The following is a 20428-nucleotide window of genomic DNA, read 5'->3' on the forward strand; positions in this document are numbered from 1 at the left end:
TTTCATGAAATATATTTTAAAAGATATTTACTCACGACATGAGGGTGAGTAATTGATGACAGCTGATGGTTGAACTACCCTTTTAAGACCCCGTCTTATCTTAATTGCTATGTTTATCCAACATAGCTCACCTCACGTTGTTCTAAACATGTATACGTTTCTTTGTTTTGCTGAACACAAAGGAAGATAGCCTATTGAAGAATGTTTCTAACCAAATAATTGTGGGGCACCATTGACTTCCATAGTAGGCTATTTTTTTCCCATACTATGGAAGTCAATGGTGCCCCACCACAACGGTTTGGTTACAATCTTCAAAATATCTTCCTTTGTGAACAGCATAAGAAAGAAATTTACACAGGTTTGGAACAACTTGAGGGTGAGTAAATGACGACAGAATTTTCATTTTTTGGGTGAATTATCCCTTTAATTTGAATGCTCAAGTTACCGTTTTAGCTGTCGTCTTGTTTCCAATCAGATGTTGTGTTCATGATTCATACCTTCCCGTCAAGGTCATGTGACTACAGACGACCGCTCTCCAAACTCTACTGTAGGATCGCACTGAGACGTGTGAAAAGACACGTATTTTTTACAGTCTATGGTCTAAACCGCATTGCAACCCTCTTTTTGGTCATAAACCTTAAGGAGAAACAAGAAAGGAATAAATTAGGCTTCATAATCTATTGCACTAATAGAACCGCAACAAAACTAGACAAAACCACTCTAGGTAAATTAAACTCTTTGATTAAACCAAATTATAAAATGATTAGTTTGTAAAAATATATAAAATAAAATAGTAATGTGAGAAGACCAATTTTAAGAAGATTGATTATATTATGTAGAGCTACATGAGTTATCCTACACAACGGGAACAATTTGTGTCCCTCATTTAATGATGATCTTTCTTTCATCAAGAGAATTTTTAATAGGCTATATGAAAATAAAAGCTATAGGCATATTATTATTATTATTTACCTGGCAGAAAGTATTATTTAAAAGTTCTGAAGTTCTTGAGGTTGTGGCTCTGTTATTCTGTTATTACATAAACAAAACATAAACATGTTGTCTTAATGACAACATTTCATGTAAAATATCCAATGATAATTGAATATCTCATCTTTAACTTAAACAAGAAAATCACTGAATATTATGTTTATCAGCATTACATTTCTTTTTAACTAGCATGTAGCGTCAAAAGAATCTGACAACCTTGTTAATTTGTTTTGAAGCCATAATTATATTTCAATCTGTTTCAAAATGTATACTTTTAGTTTGATATGGCTAAATGTAATTCCGTTACAATTAAACATTGTTTTTCAAATGAAATGTTTTAAATATGCCAAAAATCTGGAGACTGAAATGAAACGCATGATAGCTGTGATAGTAATCTGCATTTCTCAGGCATTGTTTACTATTGTCGTAGCTCGAGTTTGGAATGAAGGGGACGTGACTCTGTTGTCCAATCAGAGAACAGAATGGGTGTGGTCGGGTGACGTGAGGTCAACCCCCTCGACTTCAACATACTGCGCACGAATCAACGCGTCTGACGCAGTGTGTTCTTCAGCATCGTGGGTACAGTTATACAGTGTCAGTTGGTCCCATCAAATCTGCGTTTAAAACATCTGATAGCTATAAAACTACTCAGACAGTCTGCGATTTAATTTATTGCCTGCAGGTTTTGATTATTTACGTTTATACCAGTAACCAACAGACAGCAAACATGAAGACTAAATTCATCAATGGCGTGTCTTCATCGCCTTCTATGTCTCTGGTTTTATTGGTAAATGAGAATGTCCTCGAAGTCCAGCCAGAGAGTGGGGACGAATGCAAAGACATTATTCGACCGGATGAGCCCGACCACCAGACGAAGCTGAAGGCGTATCTGTGGTGTAAAGAATTCCTTCACGGAGCCTGGAAATCCATAGATGAGGGTGATTTCCAAATCTCCATCATCAGGTATTCTGCTTTGCGTGACTAGATGTGAAACAGATCAAAATGAACGTTTTTCCCCACCAATGAAATGGATGTACAATATTTTAGTTCGATAATGTTTTTTTATTATTTTTTATGCCTCCTAAATTATGTATTTTTTTGCAGTAGTCATTATACATTTATTCATTTTTTGAGCATAGACCTGAAAATGAAATAATAAAAAAATGCATAAAAATACTATTTTCAATTTTACGTTTACTGTTATGAAAAATGCACAAAAATAGCCTACTATTTTCAATTTTTATATGTAATATCTATTTTCCAAAACACGTTTTACTCTAAAACTGCAATAATAATAATAATTAAAGCCATTGATCTAAACAAGTTCCAAATTTCCAACTTTGAGCTTGATATCTCAAAAAACGAGCTTGCCCTTCAGTAAGATTTGTTTGGTCGCAGTACCAAAGTTTCCACTAGATGAAATTCGTTTCAATGGAAGCTTGTTTCCGCCATAAAATTAAACATTAAAAAGGTAATTGCGACTTTTAATCTCATGATTCTGACTTTTTTTTCTCACATAAACTCACAATTGCGAGAAATAAAGGCAGAATTGTATAATTGTGAGATATAAACGCGCAATTGCGAGAAAAAAAAGTCAGAATTGCGAGAAATAAAATCAGTTGCAAAATATAAACTCGCAATTGCAAGATAAAAGTCAGAATTGCGAGTTCTGACTTTTTTTTCTTGCAATCGCGAGTTTATATCTCACATTTCTGATTTAATTGTGAGATATAAAAATAGAAAAAAGTCAGAATTGTGAGATAAAAAGTCGTAAATATCTTTTTTTTTAAATAACTGAAGAGCACCAGAGAAGACGTGCACTGGAAATGTGAGATAATGATGTTTCCTTTCTTAAGATGATTTTGTACTGTAAGTTTTGCTCTTTTTGGTCATTAGATAATAAATGCCCAATACTACAGTAATATGTCTCAGTTTCCATGACCATGGCTGTGACTCAAAACCAAGTGTTACACAAGTATACAGTGTAAATGAAAATACAGAAATTGTGCATCATTAGTCTTTGTTTTATTGTCTAGTTGTAAATAGTTATTTATCCTGATCGATTGTAAGAATGCAGTTATTTTCTCTTCCAACATGTACATTTTTGCCTCTAGGGGAGGTCTCAGCAACAAACTGTTCCTCTGCGCTTTGCCAGAGAAGCAACCAAGCCTGGGAGATGAACCACGAAACGTGCTCCTTCGCCTATATGGACAAATTCTGCAGGTGTTTTGATAGTTTTTTTACTTGGTGAAATGTTAAAGTGTGAATTAAGTGCCATATTGCATAATCATCTAATAAAATGCCAAGTAGTATGTTGTTGAATACTTGATATATATATGTGTATATATATATATATATATATATATATATATATATATATATATACTGTATTTATGTATGTATGTATCAGCATTTAAAATAATAATATCCACCTTAGCAAAAGCCGTACCTGTGCTTTACATATTTCAAACCCAAATTTTACACAATATATGTTCACTGTTAAATCTTCTATGAATGTATAGGTCAAGTTTTTGTGTTGTTTTACTGTAATAAGGTGGGAAGGATACATAAACTTTGCTGTTCAGTCTGAAACTAAGTATTGTTTATAGCATGGGTGGCAGTAATTTCAATTTAAACAGTAAAAACAATGAAGCAGTTTATTTATTTGTGTGTTAAAATGAACAAAAAAAAATTTGTGCTTGTTATTTTATAGAAGTAGTGATTGTTGTGAGATTTAAAAACCTAATATTCATTAGGCAGATGGCAACCCCCCCGGATCAGAAATCTCAATTAAGAATCGCTCCCCCCTAAACAGATTTTTGTATTTGTGTGTGTACCCTCTAAATTTAAAGAGGCAGTTTTTATTGGGTGATGTACCTCCATGGCTGTACTTGCGTGTCTTCTTTGCCGTAGGCTTGCCAAAGGAGCGTGCCTTGAGCACTCTTGTTTCCAGGTGATCCCAACATACCAAACACGGTACAGTATGCGATCCCTGAAGCCACAGCATTGTCTTCAAGTTTATGCGCATCTCAATCTTTAAAATCTTTGAGATCTACGCTCACGGCGTGCATTGCTCTGTCTGAAGTATTTTTCTGCCTCTATCTGCTTATTTTCAACTCTTTGTTACTCCTTTGAAAAATATATAGGTGCTGGTTACATTAGCAAAGGAGTCGCAGCAGTGTGTTTTAACGAATTACGGTTGCATTTCAATTTTTTTTATAGTTCATGTCATTGCAATACCATTATAATAATAACAACATTACTTGTGTAATGGCTGTGTTTTATGATTAATATTAAGTAATAGTTTAGTCAATTTCTGTTTTTGTATCTTTAGAAACAGCTGTGTATTCAAAGTAATATTGAATATAAAATGAAATTTATTAGCTATATTATATGACAGATAGATCAATATATTCCTAAATATAAATGATATGAATGCACTTGAATAGAACCATTTTTAGGAAGTGACAGAATGTTCCCACTTTGTTTTTTTTAAATTAGTGATGAGTTGCTTTGAATCTCTGGATGTTTTTCAGTAAATTATTTAGAGTCACGAAGCTAATGATGTCATAACTGATGAGGTGTCAGTAGGTCCACAGTCCAATCCTTTGAAGTCAGGTGTTTAAAAATGGAAACCTCAGACGAAGCATTAGTTGGAGCCATATTACAAATTCCAGAGTGTGTGGACTTTGCTACATAGTGATTCATAAATAAATCTCTCATTTGTCATGAGTTCAGTTCATTAAGGCCTTTTATACGAGTTAATTTTCAAACTGTGCACCGATAATAACCTGTGTTGATCTTTATTTAACTAGACACACTTTATTGCTGTCACTAGCATTCATGTTGCTCTTGTGAGATTTACATAGTGTTCATTACTATGGACACCAAACCCTCCAGATTGAGGCTTTTTTTATTGTAATGGAGAATAGCATTGTGTACTAAATATTTGTGCTTGGTCTCAATGGAACATGGCTTTGATCATTGCAGTTTGAATTATTATTGTTTATTTTTTTCACGTGTGGTTGTCATGAAAAAAGCATTTGGTCAGCATATACTAGTCAAGCCTTTTGTTCAACAGGTCATACATTTCTAGCTATCAACCCTTTCTAACACTGTTCTTTTTATCACAAAGTTAATGCATTTGTTTAATGCACTTTCTAACTGTGCTGCCAAAGACATGGATTTAATAGTTTATTGTGGGTGACTGTTGCTTAAGGAAAATAGCTCTGTCATTTAATGTTGCTACTCTATGAAGATGTCACATAAAAACACTTTGTGCTTATGGATAGTCTTTTGCTTTTTCTCTTATTGCTAGATGTCCTGTAATAAAGGGGATTGCAGACAATCAAACACAGAAAATCACTTTCAAGTAAGTAACATTGGCAAAGGTCTTTTTCTACTGTTTTTATGTGAGCAGAATGTGACTTATTGACTTGGGTGTCTAAAAAGGTGCCTTTTGTAGACACACATTGTCTGTATTACATCTCATCTGACATGTTCTTATTGAGATTATATGACCAATAAGAACCCAAATTCATAAAAGCATTTTAGTGAAACTGCTGTTATGTTTACCCCCCATCCCATCCTCTTTAAAGGCCAAGGGACAAGCTATTTGGGTCATCAGATATGTTTTGTTTGGACCTGTTTCTTGTGATTTTAAACTTTTAGGTCAAATTCTTCAGTGAGTTTCTTATAGTTGGATTCTCGTATTTTAGTGGACTGTGTTCACTCTTCAGTGAAAAATTGGGATAAACTCTTAAAGGGATAGTTCACCCAAAAATGAAACTTCTGTCATTTACTCACCCTCAAGTTGTTCCAAACCTGTATGAATTTTTTTCTGCAGCTGAACACAAAAGAAGATATTTTGAAGAATACGGGTGGGTAACCAAACATTTAATGGGCACCATTGACTTCTTTCGCATATTGCGTATGGCAAGAGATGACCATAAGAATCGGATATGACTGGAATGGTTAATGACGGAGAATAGGTTCATATTCATAGCTAATAAAGAGAGAAGACCCAGAACTGATAACCTACAAGGCTGAAACGCATCCTCTGACTCAATTTAAATTTTTCCGAGTTGCAATGAATCCTATTAGAAGCTTATCCCAGCATTAACGTCACTGCTTCAGTATCAGCTGGCTGTCCTGTCTGGCCTCTGTAAACTTTGCTTCTATCTATTATGCAAGTGTAATTTTGTGTCTATTTTTCTTGGTGTTATTGGTAATACAGAGATGGACTTTCCCTCACTGGCCGTTCATAACACCTGTATGTAGATACTGTCCTTGTGCTGGTGTGAACTGATCTGCTTCAGTTATCCAGTGATTATGCCTTGTGTATTAACAGGCACTGGAAAAACCCAAGCAGCTGCTCAGCAGTCACATGGCCATTTCTTAGTCAGATAAAAGGGTAGGGAGGGAGAGAAAGACTATGTTCGAAACCTGAAAAATGCAAGCTTTGCTGGCAGTGTAATAACGTAGGAAGGCAAGGCATGAATCTAAAGTAACCAATTTTTGAACGCAGCAGCATAGATGTATCCCATTTTGGCTACGTCTGCATTAATCGGGATATATAAAAAAAAAAAACAGTGTTTGCGGTGCAAAACGGTCTTTGTGAATGAAAACAAGTGAGTGAATTTGGACACTTGAGAGTGTCGGAAGGGCTGCCGCTTTTGCATAGTTTGTGCTTGCTGTTTAAAAGGATATTTCACCGCTGGAAGGATTAATGTGTATTTAAATTGGGTCATTTATGTAGTAGAAATGTGAAATTATTTTAGAAGTTGGTGCCTTCTAGACTGTGAAAAGACAGAAAACTTTTTTTTGGCTCATGTGGATGAAAGACAACAACTCCCAGAATGCACTTGCTTCGCTGCCCTACGAGGCCACTCCCAAGCCACGCCTACTGGTTACATAGGGCAGTATCGGAAGAAATGATACAACTAGGCTACTAGTTGACTTGAAACTGAAAAGACGCCGTTTTATCGTGAGATGCCACCCCCTTTGGGCGGGTTGAAAACCTGCGGTACTAGCTTCTACTTCTGGCTGTAGTCTCTAGCCTCTGGCCAAAAAAGCCTCCGATGACGCAAAATGACGATTTTTGTGTCAACTGAGGTTTTTTTCCAGACACACACAATAGAGAAATCTCTCGTTTCAGGGGGACATGAGGGAGGGAAGCACGGTTATTCGAAAATACTACCGGGTTTCTACTGATACAGAGCTTAATGCTAATCGGTGAAGTATCCCTTTAATAAGCATTTGAAACTTCAGTAGTAATAAAAAGATTTAACTTGAACTCTGTCATGGAAACTAGCACATAAACCTTAGAAAAGATTTTATACCTGTATTACGCTGCACCTATATTGGACCAGCGGTTTGAAAAATCGATGGATGGATGATTCAGCTGCGGGCGCCATCTGGCGGGAATTCATTTGACATGTGCCTGATAGTGCATTATGGGTATTCTCTAACCGTTGAGTGTACATCAGTTGTACACATGGGATTGAATGAGTGCACTTCATAACGTCCACTATTGTTTTGGACACCACTACAAATGGCTGTCCCCTCAAATAGTGCCCTATTTAAGGTTAAAGAGGGCGATTTTGGAAACAGCCTAGCTTGATCAGGTGTGTTTGATTAATTCAATTCAATTCACATTATTTGTATAGTGCTTAGTTTAAGACAGAAACATTCAATGAGCTCATTGAAGTAATGAATACTTGTTTGTTAACAAATGATTATGATTAAGGTTGGATCTTTATTCTGCAGAACTGGCCCTTCAGGGCAAAATTTGAACAGCCATGAATCATATGACCTTGTAGTTCTAGGAAACCTCTGCAAAACCTGTTTCTATAGGTGGCATTTTCATGTAAATGTGTTGTCTGTTAACTTTGACTGACTTGGCAGCAGACCAAAACTAGAACAAATTTGGACATAGAGAATGAGTCATTGTTGCATAGTTGCGTTGTATGTGAAATATGATTAGAATTAGAAAACTCTTTGATTCTCCCAATCATTCATGCTTCCAAGCCAGAGATGGTGCTTCCAAAGTATCCTTTTAGGAAGTTTAGTTTCCTTCCAGGTTTTTTCCGTTAGAATTGTCCTCCAATAGTATCCTGTTTAATTTCTGAGAGAACCGGATGTTTAAAAAAAAAAAACTGCAGATCAGTTGATATTCCCTCAGCAGGTTTGTTGCGCAAGGGTGTGCAGTGCTTTTACCTGACCTCATTAAATTGTGCTAGATAAAAGACTCAAGACTAATGCATTATTTGACTTAGTAGGTTCAACTGAGTTTTCATGTGTGCTGCCCTTGCATGCGGTATAGAAACTATGGCATGATGATTATCTTAATTGAGTTTAGCATTTGAAGATATTTTTGTCAGGGGTATTTTCTAAGCAAGAACCTGTAGTGATTTCATTATTATTCACATTGAATGTTTGGTTGTTTTGATTATACTTAGCAACGTGTTTTATAGGACACTAAATACAGGAAAACCATTGCCATCTGTGCTTAATGCTGCTTTCAAATGCACCTGTGAAACTCGTTCCTCCAAGTAGGCATTTGTTGGAACATTACACATTCAAGTTGGAAACATAACAAGGAAGTATACTGTTAACAATAAACCCAAATAACTACATCTGAATTTGAACAACTTATTTATTCATGGTATCCCATCTAAATGTGAAGCAAACCATGGAATTTGAATGATTAACACCATTCGCTACAGACTTGCACATATCTAGATTAACATACAGATATTATATTGTCTATTATAGATCAGTGTTTCCAGCATGTTTCAAATGGATATGGCTTTTCCAACTTCACAACTCGTACATCATTTGGAATTGCGAGTTTCTCACTTGTAAAAATGACATTGACATATGTATAATATACGATATTTACGATGGTTAGCCACAGTATTGACTGTGATCTTAAAGGCCCACTGAAGTGCCTTGAAACGCACAGCTTTGTATGATGTGTTGATGTCATTTCCACTGAAACAGGAAGCTAAGGCGGGACATTTTGAATGGCTCCTCCAACTTTTCATATAGCCAATAACATTTAGTTTACCTCACAGACTGCGAGTCGTACTTGACAGCACCATGGAAACGAATCTGAGCGCTGATACGTTGGATTCAATAGTAACGTTAGAAGTGTAAATAAATTCTAGCCATTTCATTCTGAAAACGGAATAAAACTTGAGCGTTTGAGCAACCGAACACACATCGGTTGCTACGAAGTCATCATCTGTTTACCCTCTTGTTGCTCCAAACCTGACTTCCTTTCATAGACGGAACACAAAAATATCAAATCTGTATCGATCTTTTCGATGACTGAATCAGCTGATCCAGTTCATGAATCGCACTGATCCAGTTCTCACTGTGGTTAACTGCTCACTGTAGGGAAAGACTTTCAATGAATAACAGCTTAAATATTGGTCTGTTCCTCCATTTTGGAGATTGACAGCCCAGTTCTGATTCACTTTGTTTACATTGAATTTGTTTGGGAATTTATATTTTTTTTACCTTCTATTTGCTTTTACTTTTATCATATTGGTGTGACTGTCTGAGGTCAAAACTTTTGCATTACATTGTCATGAGACAAATACATCTGTGGTTACAGTGAATACTCAAGAAATTCCCAAACATTTAAATCATTCATGTTTGCAATTTCAAATGTTTGCCCTACCAGATGTTTAGGTGACTTCCTATGGGATTAGTTCAAAGTACAGCACTCAGTTGCTTATAACTAGTAAATATATTCATCTCTTCATCTAATTTTAGATGATCTTTGAATAGAAAGGAAAGAATAAAAGCAGAAGTATACAACGTTTAAAAATCGAAATACCTTACGTAAGTACTTTCCGCACATAGGAAGGCAGCTCTTTCGGTTCTGTGTATTAACACTTGGCAAAGCCTTGTCCAAAAAAACAAGCTTAATGTCATTGCTAGTTAAGCAGCCACAATTAATGACTGGGATGTTTGGCAAGTTCTGCCTCGCTCAGCACAATTGCCTCTCTTGTTTTTTTCCTCATTTAACTCACTTTGCTCCAGCACTGCCATTGAATTTGCTTCTGACAATCACCGCAGTTAGAAAATGACTGGCTTGTAGACAACATTTATTTCAGTGCAGAATTCCTTGTCCTTAATAGCATCACAGTTTTGAATTAAGTTCTTTAACTTGAAGCTGCAGTCCGTAACTTTTTTGGGTTAAAAATTATCCCAAATAAATGTTTGAGCAAGTACATAACCAGCCAGTGTTCAAAACTATCTGCTTGCCTTAGCTCGATTCAAAACGGTAAGCTTGTAATAATGTTTTTAATTCCAGTAGTACTGGTGGATTTCCGCGGGAAATTCAAGCATGTCTTTGCATCATTACGTCACATCTGTACACATAAAGAAGGAGTCTCGGCTAGTAGGCTATATTGCGTGTGAGGATGTTGGAGGTGGAGATTTATAGCCTTTTCTCACAGCACTTGATATAATTAAACTTATCAATTTGATGGCGGATCCAGAAAGGTTCAAACGACAATCACCAGTGACAACTAGAGATTCACCCGTTGTAAAACGCAAAAGACTTCGGACGAAAAAAATAGACTGCAACCGGGCCCATGCGAAAACAAGGATAAATATCGGAAGGGCATTAAATGTAACATTAACAATTTGAGAACAAAGTATAATTTGTACGGTTTGATGTGATATGATAAGCGATCGTTAGATTTAATCAGCGCGATTTACTGCAATGCTTTTGTTCAGATTACATTTTTCGGTGAAAATTCTTATGTTGGTCATACTTCCAAAAAGTAGAATCTGTGATTCCGAATGAGAGTATGCACACCGGCGCGGTGACTGACAGCCGCACATTCTCCTCAAAACATTGGATTCATCCGCGCTGTGCCGTGCCGAGGCACAACCCACATAAAGTTGACAATTCCGTGAATAACTGCAATTGCAGATTTCGAACAGAGATGGCGACAAAGAGGAAAAACTACGGACTGCAGCTTTAAGCTGAACTCCTCTTTCAGGGATTGAAGATCCAATCAAGCTAAACTAAGCAAGTTTTGAAGGCTGTCTTTGTGCTTTTTTGACATCTTTGAGGTTGATTCAGCTAGTGTCCGAACTGTATCCGTATGTTTTTGTGTTTGCAGGGAGCTGATGCCATGGTACTGGAGAGTGTGATGTTTGCTATCCTGGCCGAGAGGGAGCTTGGGCCCAAGCTCTATGGCATCTTTCCACAGGGAAGACTTGAACAGTTTGTCCCAGTGAGTCTTAAAAGTTTGCTCTTATGATAAGTGATCAGACAATCTGGATGTGAAACAGTACACAACTTGATTTGACACTAATAGTTATGAATCCTTTTCTTGCAAATTGAATTGTAAGATAAATCACATGACATTCTTGGCAAATGCGCCTGTGTCACATTTTCCATTGCTCTGAAAGATGTTCAAGGCTTTTAAATACACAGTAACTTGTGTGGGACTTCTGTGTTTTACCTTTTTACTTTGTATTTGTTTTTGTTTTAGTCAGCAAAACGCAAAATGACATTGCAATATGTTTGTCTGCAGAGTCGAAAACTGTCCACGGATGAGCTGAGTGTCCCTGGTATATGTGCTGAGATTGCTGAAAAGATCGCCAGGTTTCATGGAATGAGAATGCCCTTCAACAAGGAGCCAAAGTGGCTGTTTGGCACAATGGACAAGTGCGTGATAATAAAAACGTTGAAATCCGTCCAGTTTGTTTTAAATTCTTACCATTGTTCATGGCCGGTAAGGAACTACATCCTCCTTACTGTCAGGATGTTGACCAGATTTAGCTTTATTCTAGCGAAATTCAGTCTAAGTCTCAACAGACAAAATTATTCATAAAATATAAAAAAATGATTTATGTTAACCAATTTCCCTGGAAGTAAATTGTAAAAAAAATAATGAAACCAAGGAAAAGGTGAAACAAAAACTTTTGCTTTCTGTTCCAATAATCTTTAGTATATCCACTGGGACCTAAACAGCATTTATCACCTAATCATATACAGTTACATTTATGCATATTGCGCTTCATACAATACAAATTGTTTTAAAGCAGGAAAATAACAATTTTGTCAAATTTATCAATTACAGCAGCTCTAAAGAAGATTATTATTCAGCTCAATTTAGTTCAGTGTTGTTTCAGTTCACTTCAATAACTTTCAAAGTGGCAAAGTTAATCAATTATGAGTTCAGTTTAGCTATAAGCAAATAAGCTCTACAGAAGGCAATAGTGCCATTATTAAGCTTGATTAAGCTCAATTTTCTCATCTGATAGTGTCAGTTAAATCAGTAATATTACTGAATATTAATTGTCTTTTAATCCCCAATCATCTTATTACTATATGAATTTGAAAAAAAAAGTCTGTTTTTGCTTGCAAACATTGAATATTTTGGTTGATGGTCACCACTGCAATCTTTTTGTACTTGCGTTATCTGCACAGGTACATGGATCAAGTCCTCCAGCTCACCTTCACCAGGGAACACCATCTGCGGAATTTCTCCCGCCTTTTGAGCTTCAACTTGCCTCAAGAGATGGACAGTCTCAAGTAAGATCTTTATTATCTAGATTATTCAGTACAGCTGTGATTTCACTTCTATTTTAGGGGAATTATCTTCTCGTCATACACTTGCACTGGAAACTGTTCACACTTTAAGAGATTTGAGAGTGACTGATAGCAAGATAATGTATTGACAAGTAAAAGGTGTTTGTTTGCTGCTCATTATTGACGTATTTGTATGCTTAATCGGCTGTTTGTGAACACAGGTGTCTACTAGAATCTACTCCCTCTCCTGTTGTTTTCTGCCACAATGACTTGCAAGAAGGTTAGACATGATTATTCGCTATTGTTTCTATGTTTTTCAATGTTTGATAAAAATAGGTTTAAGAGTACTGGCATGTTTTAAACAGGAAACATCTTGCTCCTAAGTGGCCGTGAGAAAGCAGACAGACAGAGGCTCATGCTGATCGACTTTGAATACAGCAGCTACAACTACAGGTCTGTAATGCTCGTAGTTGCATTCACCCCACACGTGATTCCTCACGTGCTTCATCAGAAGTAGCACATGCAGCTAAATTCCAATTTGTTTTTGTAACAACCATATGTTTGATTGGAATTAAGTTTTGATATTTTACCTGACCTCTGACAACTTTGGAGCTGATTTAAAGAACTGGCTGTTTTTCTTTGTTATTCAAGACCACTCAGTTGTTTCTGATAAGCTTGGAATGCTTAGGGTGCCCCATTTCTGAGAAGGGACCTCCAGACGTTGAAGGCTCTGGCAAAACACAGTTGCTAGGGTACTTGCATTCTTGCACGTGCTCAAACACAGGCCTCACTGAGGCAATCCTCTAAACTGTAACACGTTCTTTTAGTAACATAGTTTTATTCGAAAAGAGTCTTATATTGGCAAGATCACTGTTCCAGTGGTGGATGGCATGGGTCAAGACATGCTTTGTTTGTTTTCCCATCTTGCCATCAAATGTGGTCCCCTACAGCATAAGTGACTCATGGTTAGGCCCATTGACAGTGTTTGTTCAGCAAAGCAGTAGGAAATTAAGCCTGGCTTCACAGCCACAGAAATGTGTGCTTTGTTTAGTTTCCACAGCAGCTGTGAGCCTCTTCACAAAGAGCTGCACAGTCTTTCTTACAAATGAATCTCCTTCAGTTTGTGTAGTCAAATTAGGAGTCATGTTTTCTCTTTTTTTGTGGCTTTGCTCAAATCTGGTAGAGTAGTAGTTACCTGGATCATAATACGATTTCAATCACGACAACTTTCAGAATGGTGTTAGCATGTTAACGGATTTGACAATGTTAATGTATTTTGGTAAACTATATCTTCTACGCTTGCTGATACACAGATACACAGATGCTGCTGTGAGCATGTAAGATATGCTGCTGCTGCATGAACAGACATACATAAATCCCGTCGCAAATCTTGGCAGGTGGAGCTAGGGGAGGTGGAGGGTTTCAGAGGAACTTTGATTACACGCTGCATGACCAGCTTACAGCGAACACGGATCCGGACTATTTAAATGTTGAGCAAGCAATCTCAGTGGCTGCAAAATCAGCAGGGGCCAATCAGCTTGTGCCATGTAGTGCATGACTGTATTGCTTGTAGATTGCACGTGAAGGACCTATCAGTCCGCACCATTTAGAGTTTCATGACTAATCTAGATAGCCATTAACGTTAAATGTCGCACTTCAGTTGCACAATATTTAAGACCAGGAGTTTTACAACTAAGGTCTGGGGATCACCAGGGGGCCACAAGTATGTGCTAAAAGTTTTGTGGAAAATTGGAAAGAAGATTTGACTCATTACATTTTTGGGGCTTTTAAATTGAAAGTGTTGACTTATCAGTTAAATATATTTTACACTATTTTTGAGGAGGTTGTTGGATCAGCATGCCAGTGTTTGGCATTTGTAATACATTTAATATTGTACTGGGATCAGCCTTACACTTTGCTCGATGCCCTTCAAAACTGATTTATTCATTACTTATTGAAGCCAGTCAGAACAGTTTCCAATTACCATGATATTCTCATGAATGTGAGAAACTACCAAACAAAACCTCCTCCACAGTTACCAATGAACTCTTAATGATCAGGACTTGTGTATTATGCATTATCACTGTAACAAATGTTGTTGATGGGGTAATGATCTCCTCTCTTTCTCCCACAGAGGATTTGACATTGGAAATTTCTTCTGTGAGTGGACTTATGACTACACCTATGACAAGTTTCCATTTTTCACAGCCAACCCCAAAAATTACCCAACCAAAGCACAGCAGGTTTGTAAAATGTCTCTCTTAGGTCGTTTTTTTTTTTTTTTTCCTGTTCTTAAATCTATGAATCTATTAATCATGAAAATGACTCCATTTCATTTTATTTTTCTCAGATGCTTTTCTTTCGGAGTTATCTGTTGGAATCTAATACTGGATTTGAAAACTTGAGTGAAGAGGACCAACTGAAACACATAGAAGATATGCTAATGGAGGTTAACAGGTGAAATACCTACCTCATATATGTCTTACTTAGGCAGTTTTACACACATCTTGCCATCAAATTGTAATTGTATAGATGATTATGCAACATTCTTGTACTTGTTGATTTTGAAATGAGGCTAAACAAGGCTATCCCTCAGAGGCCTCTTACTGTACTACTATGAATATTGTAAAAGAGGTTTGGACCAAGTCCAGCAGTGATTCACCAAATGTTCTTTCAATCTGTACTCTCTGAACTCAATACTCTCTCATTTAGGTTTGCTCTGGCCTCCCACTTCTTCTGGGGATTGTGGTCCATGATCCAGGCCAAAATATCAACTATTGAGTTTGGGTACATGGTGAGTTATTGTAGGAAAGCTGTCAAGTCTTTGTGTGTGCATGTGTTGAGTTATTGCTAATCATGAACCAGAGAGTATATTCCATTATACACGTTGTAGCTCTAAGGTAAGCCAGGAATTTTATCACTGGAGATATGAGAAGATACAGTAATTGCGGACACAACCTTAGGACAGTACACAAATATTTGTGAGGTCAGGCTAACATGACTGTAAACCTATTGGGTGTGTGTGTCACAGTCATGTTTTTTATATACAATGTTATAATTTGTGTAATTTTTTAAAACAACTTTATTGAACAAATGTAAAACAATGAAAGCATAAAATGAATGATTTACAATGAGTCTTAAATAACAATAAATAATAAATGGGGTCAAGTTCAAGTTACTTTTTATAAACAAAAGGACACTGAGGTCCAAGACAGTCCAAATAGTCTAATAGTTTAATAGTAACAGACTAAAAATTTGTCTTATTGTCTTATACAGGAATACGCCATGGCCAGGTTTGATGCATACTTTGAGCTGAAAAGGAAGCTCAGGGTTTAAAGGAAAAATTCTTAATTTCCCAACGGACCGAAGGAAGAGGGAACAACCGCTCATATGGTGTCAGGAAAAGAGCGGATCACATTTTAAATGTGTTTGAAAGAGGATGCTCTGAGTGATTCAGCTGTGCTGCATAGACCAAAATCAGTGCAACATACATATTTAAAACAAACAAACAAAAAGGCTCTGTGCATTGAGTATTCCATATGCTGCTTCTCAGTGTTTACAACTTTAAGCTTCTGACATTTAACACATCAGATTGAGCTTCTAGACCGTTCGAGAGAAAGATAGAAGACAATAACAAGGTCACGTGCCAGAAAAAAAAAAAAGATTGTAGGTCAGAGTGGAAAATACTTTATGCAGCTGCGATTTGATTCATAAGTCAAAGAATGGTGTGGTGGAAAGTTCTTCATACTAACTTAAACCTTGCGGTATTTCTTATCACCTAGTCATTTGCTGTAATGTTATCTATACAACCGGTGGTAGAATGTGTGCTGTGAAAGAGTAAGGTTCAAAAACTAGACCTGTTACCAGAAAATTGTACAACAGACCAAACTATGTTGACACAGTTGTTCTGATGATTCAGTATTGTGTTTCGAAGTTCTCGGTTTCCATATTATGTGACCATTTTTTACTGTATGATTTACCTCTTTTCTACTTGAACTTCTAGCAGATCATTTTCATTTCGATTCCTAGTATATCCGCATGATGTGAAGTGAAATACCTGTGGGACCGTACCATCTGTGTTTCTCCTTAGGGGGAGATGGTATGAATGAAAAATTGTCTTAATGGTGTACAACTTTATGGTTTTGATCACAGTGATCTCATTCACCTCTTATTAGAGGTGCTTGTGTATTTTATAAGAAAAAGTGTCCAATATGAGAATACTCCCGCTTGTATCTGATTTGAAATTAAATTGATAACTTAGATATGAATATAAAATGTAATCTATCCAATCTATTCCTAGAAAAAAAAAAACATGTTTTATAACATTTGGTTCAATTATAGTTTTGCATTGAAAACAGAAGTGAAAGTTTATTCTTGTAAAATTATTTTATGCTATAAAATAGCTTTACAACTAAACAATATTTACATAATGCACTTAATGTTTTTCATTTTACTCGGTATAACCCTAAATTACGTTTTTTATATGTTTAAAATGTGAGTATAGTTATACATTATTTAGGCAGTCTGGCTTTTTACTAACGGTCATGTTCAAGGCACTTTCTCAAGCAGTTTTGTGAAAAAGTTTTAGTACTTGCAAATGTAATTTTTCTATTATTTTTCTGCAATGGAAGATGTATTTTTCTTAATAAGAAAGTGTTCTCTGTCCTGACTGAAATAATGTCAGTGGACCTCTTGACCATTTTTTACTGTACTATACTGGTGATCAGTTGATTTGTTTCCACATATCTTAAACCATATAAAATAAATAAAAATCCATATTTATTTACATGTTCCTATATAACTGGTCTCTATTAATCTATACCGATTTTTGGAACATCGTTAACCATAAAGGAAAAAGTGGAAGTGTAGTGTTGAATGTAAAAATAATAAATGAGTAATTCCAAGAGGAATATGAATCTTTGTATTTTAAAATCAGGTGTTTAGACCAGCTTTACTAACTTATCCATCTGTTAACATCAATATCAAGCATGTGATGCTTGTTCTCTCTAATTATATATTTAAAATTAGGAATAGAAAAAGAAAATTATTTACACTTCTGATTCCAAAAGATGTAAGTTGTGAAACCATTCAACAGAATGTAATGCACTTATTCATGCTTCGCAAATTACTGTGAATAAAGAGTTAAAAATGTATTTTATTGTCATGTTCTTTTCTTTTTCTCATCCCTTTCCTTAATCTCACAAAAGATTAATTAAACTGGAATGAAATTAAGTGATGCCAGTTTTTTTCTGATCATGTTCCAAATCTTGATTTACTGATGATAATTATAAATGTGGAAAAATTAGGCAATCAATAATTTAGCCCTTAAAAACTCATCTTTGATAATCAAAATGACATATTAAATGTAATTTCTTTATGCCTTAAATAGCTTGAATGTAACTACACTATGCTTCCGTTAGGATCCATCATGAATATGCAAATTGGTCTCCGCCTCCATTCAATCACACCACAAGTTCAGACTGCTTGATCCTCTCAGTCAACAGTAGTAAACGTTACACAATACCAAATGATGTTGTTTTAAATAAGCGATATATGTTTGAACCAGAAACTGATTCAGAAGAAGAGGGACGAGGCTTGGCTTGAATTCATTATCAAACAGCTAATAATGTTATGTATAATGTTACACAAACATTAGCTGTGTTCGAAATCGCCTTCTATACCCTCCTTCACTAGGGACATTATATAATAGGCCTGTTCTGGGAATGAAAACGAGTGAGTGAATTCGGAAGTGCACAGGTGTTGTGCCGAATTTCGACTGCCTGCCAAATGATTAACCCCCTCGTTGAAGTCAGCCAGGAACCACACCCACACCTACACCTAAACCTAAACCTTACTATACTAGGGAGTAATAATATGGCTGGGGCCGTTTTAGACAGTTTGTGCTTGCTGCATAACAATAATTTGAAACGTAACAAAATGGCAGCTCAAGTAGTAATGAAAACATTTTATCTTGAACTCTATGGAAATGTATGGATGATGATTCTGCTGCGGGCGCCATCTTCTGGCAAAACGCGGGAATTCACCGCGTATTTATGGGTACCGCTCAGACTGTAAGGTACCGCTGCACGCACGCCAACTTGGAACGGTCAGTGTGTCGTCACTCACAGTAAAGAATAAACGGCTGTGAAACTGCCGAGATTTAAATTCTCGAAGAAACTGGACAACCTTTCACAGGTGAGAATGTTTTGGTTTGCGTTTGTTTTATGTATTAACTGAATATTCTACAGTTTTTTACTATGGTAGGCTACTTTTTAAATTTGTTCAGCCTTCTTTATGGTTACTTTTTAATGACTTGTTAGCTGACACTTTCGTTGCATATTGTGTTAGTTTAGCAAAATCATCTGCTGATATACAGATATTCGTCTAACTACGATTGCAGACGCTCAGTCAACTTGTTCTCGAGCATTCAGGGACCGGCATTGACCGTTCCAATATGGCGGGCAGCTAATGAATCATCTATGTAGAGTGGTGCAGGTAAGACCTGACTTTGTAGGCCAACCAGCAATTACCATCACACTGGTTCCCTCTTCAAAAACCCTACAGGATTTTCCCATAGGCTTTTGGATTATCACTAAAAACAAACTCTGTTATCAACAAAAGATTGTGATACTTACACGTTTTGTCCATCAAGATAGTTTTCACAGATGAACACAACTTTTATGAATTTTGAAGCCTAAAAATGCAGTCGTAAAGAAGTAAAAAGCTAAAGGTAGGCTATAAACGAACTACACCATGGTCACTCGACTTCAACGTCACCATCACTAAGCTTCCGACAACTCTTTCAGTTTTTATCTAAAAACATTTTCCCAGAATGTTTGAGTTAGACTAGTTTATAAGAGCACAGTTATGAGAAAAAAAAAAAACATGAGTGGGGTAATACTGATGTATTTTATGTTGTAGAATAAAAAGTGAAAGTGTCTTGAGCTTGTGTTAACCACAGACCTTATTTCAGCCATTTAACCTGTTCAAAAAACCAATTGACTTCGGGACGATGTCGGAAGTGCTAAAATGCTAACTCGCTTCTGCATTTTGGACTACAAAGTGATGTCATACCTGCACCACTCTGTGTACCACTCTATCTACCTTATGTAGCCCCGCCCCTTTTCAGCGCTGTACTCGTTGTCTTTTGTCTTCCGGTCAGTCTTTTCATAGCGATCTTGTGTATTTATGAATGAACGGCTCGTTTTAAAATCTTCCCGGTCTACTGACATCTGTTAAGACATCTGCTTTAAACATTACAATCCTCATGATAGCTTTAGTTAAAGGTATAGCGGAGGATCTTTCCGAATTTTACATAAGACCCGCCCTCTCCACTTTTTGAAAAGTTTGATTGATTCACCAGAATGATTTTCTACCCGGAAGGAAAAAATCCTCCGCTATACCTTTAACTTTACATTAAGTAAATCCACTTCACCAGATAATTACTACTGGACAGCAATGCCATAGAAATATACAGAGCGACCGCAAAAACCGAAGTTCAAAGACAATATTCTAAAGATCTGTATATTTCTATGGCATCGCTGTCGAAGAGTAATTAGCTGGTGAAGTGGATTTACCAATGGTAGACTTAACTAAAGTCATCATGAAATGCTTTGGAGGAAAGCCGCTTTCCACAAGTTGACGGGATTGGTTTCATGTTTGTGATGGTAGGAAACAGGAGCAGGTTCAAACCGTGTTAATGAGTCTGTCTTTGGTACACTGCAGTTTTAGGGAGAAAATACTCAGCAATGGCTGATGAATTTGCACATGATTTGCCTTAAATCATACTAAAAACACCACATAGACATAAACAACATTTAAAACTTGATTTTCACCATAGGGGGTCTTTAATAATGGATAGCAAAAATATGG

The 20428-nt window shown here is 36.4% G+C and overlaps 1 protein-coding gene across 2 annotated transcripts; it reads left to right on the forward strand.

Annotated features, from left to right (window-relative positions):
- Positions 1-1537: 1537 nt before the first annotated feature.
- chka (choline kinase alpha) lies at positions 1538-17708 on the forward strand. Of its 2 annotated transcripts, XM_081372664.1 has the most exons (12): positions 1538-1953; positions 3105-3213; positions 5309-5362; positions 11139-11252; positions 11556-11689; positions 12455-12559; positions 12778-12836; positions 12922-13009; positions 14691-14799; positions 14907-15013; positions 15269-15350; positions 15833-17708. In XM_081372664.1, exons 1-12 carry the CDS (start codon positions 1718-1720, stop codon positions 15890-15892), a joined length of 1257 nt encoding a protein of 418 aa, XP_081228790.1. In that variant the 5' UTR covers positions 1538-1717; the 3' UTR covers positions 15893-17708. The 2 variants fall into 2 exon arrangements, with proteins under 2 accessions (XP_081228790.1, XP_081228789.1); XM_081372663.1 differs by lacking the exon at positions 5309-5362 and having other exon boundaries at positions 1545-1953.
- The last annotated feature ends 2720 nt before the right edge of the window (positions 17709-20428 follow it).

Source organism: Scardinius erythrophthalmus (assembly GCF_964197995.2).
Source record: "Scardinius erythrophthalmus genome assembly, chromosome: 8".
Lineage (NCBI taxonomy): Eukaryota > Metazoa > Chordata > Actinopteri > Cypriniformes > Leuciscidae > Scardinius > Scardinius erythrophthalmus.

Bases quoted from the DNA above. Each gene is read 5' to 3' on its own strand.
- chka (XM_081372664.1), top strand. From the start codon at position 1,718: ATGAAGACTAAATTCATCAATGGCGTGTCTTCATCGCCTTCTATGTCT. The intron at 1,954-3,104 runs GTATTCTGCTTT...TTTTGCCTCTAG, and splicing joins TTCCAAATCTCCATCATCAG to GGGAGGTCTCAGCAACAAAC. The intron at 13,010-14,690 runs GTCTGTAATGCT...TTTCTCCCACAG, and splicing joins TACAGCAGCTACAACTACAG to AGGATTTGACATTGGAAATT.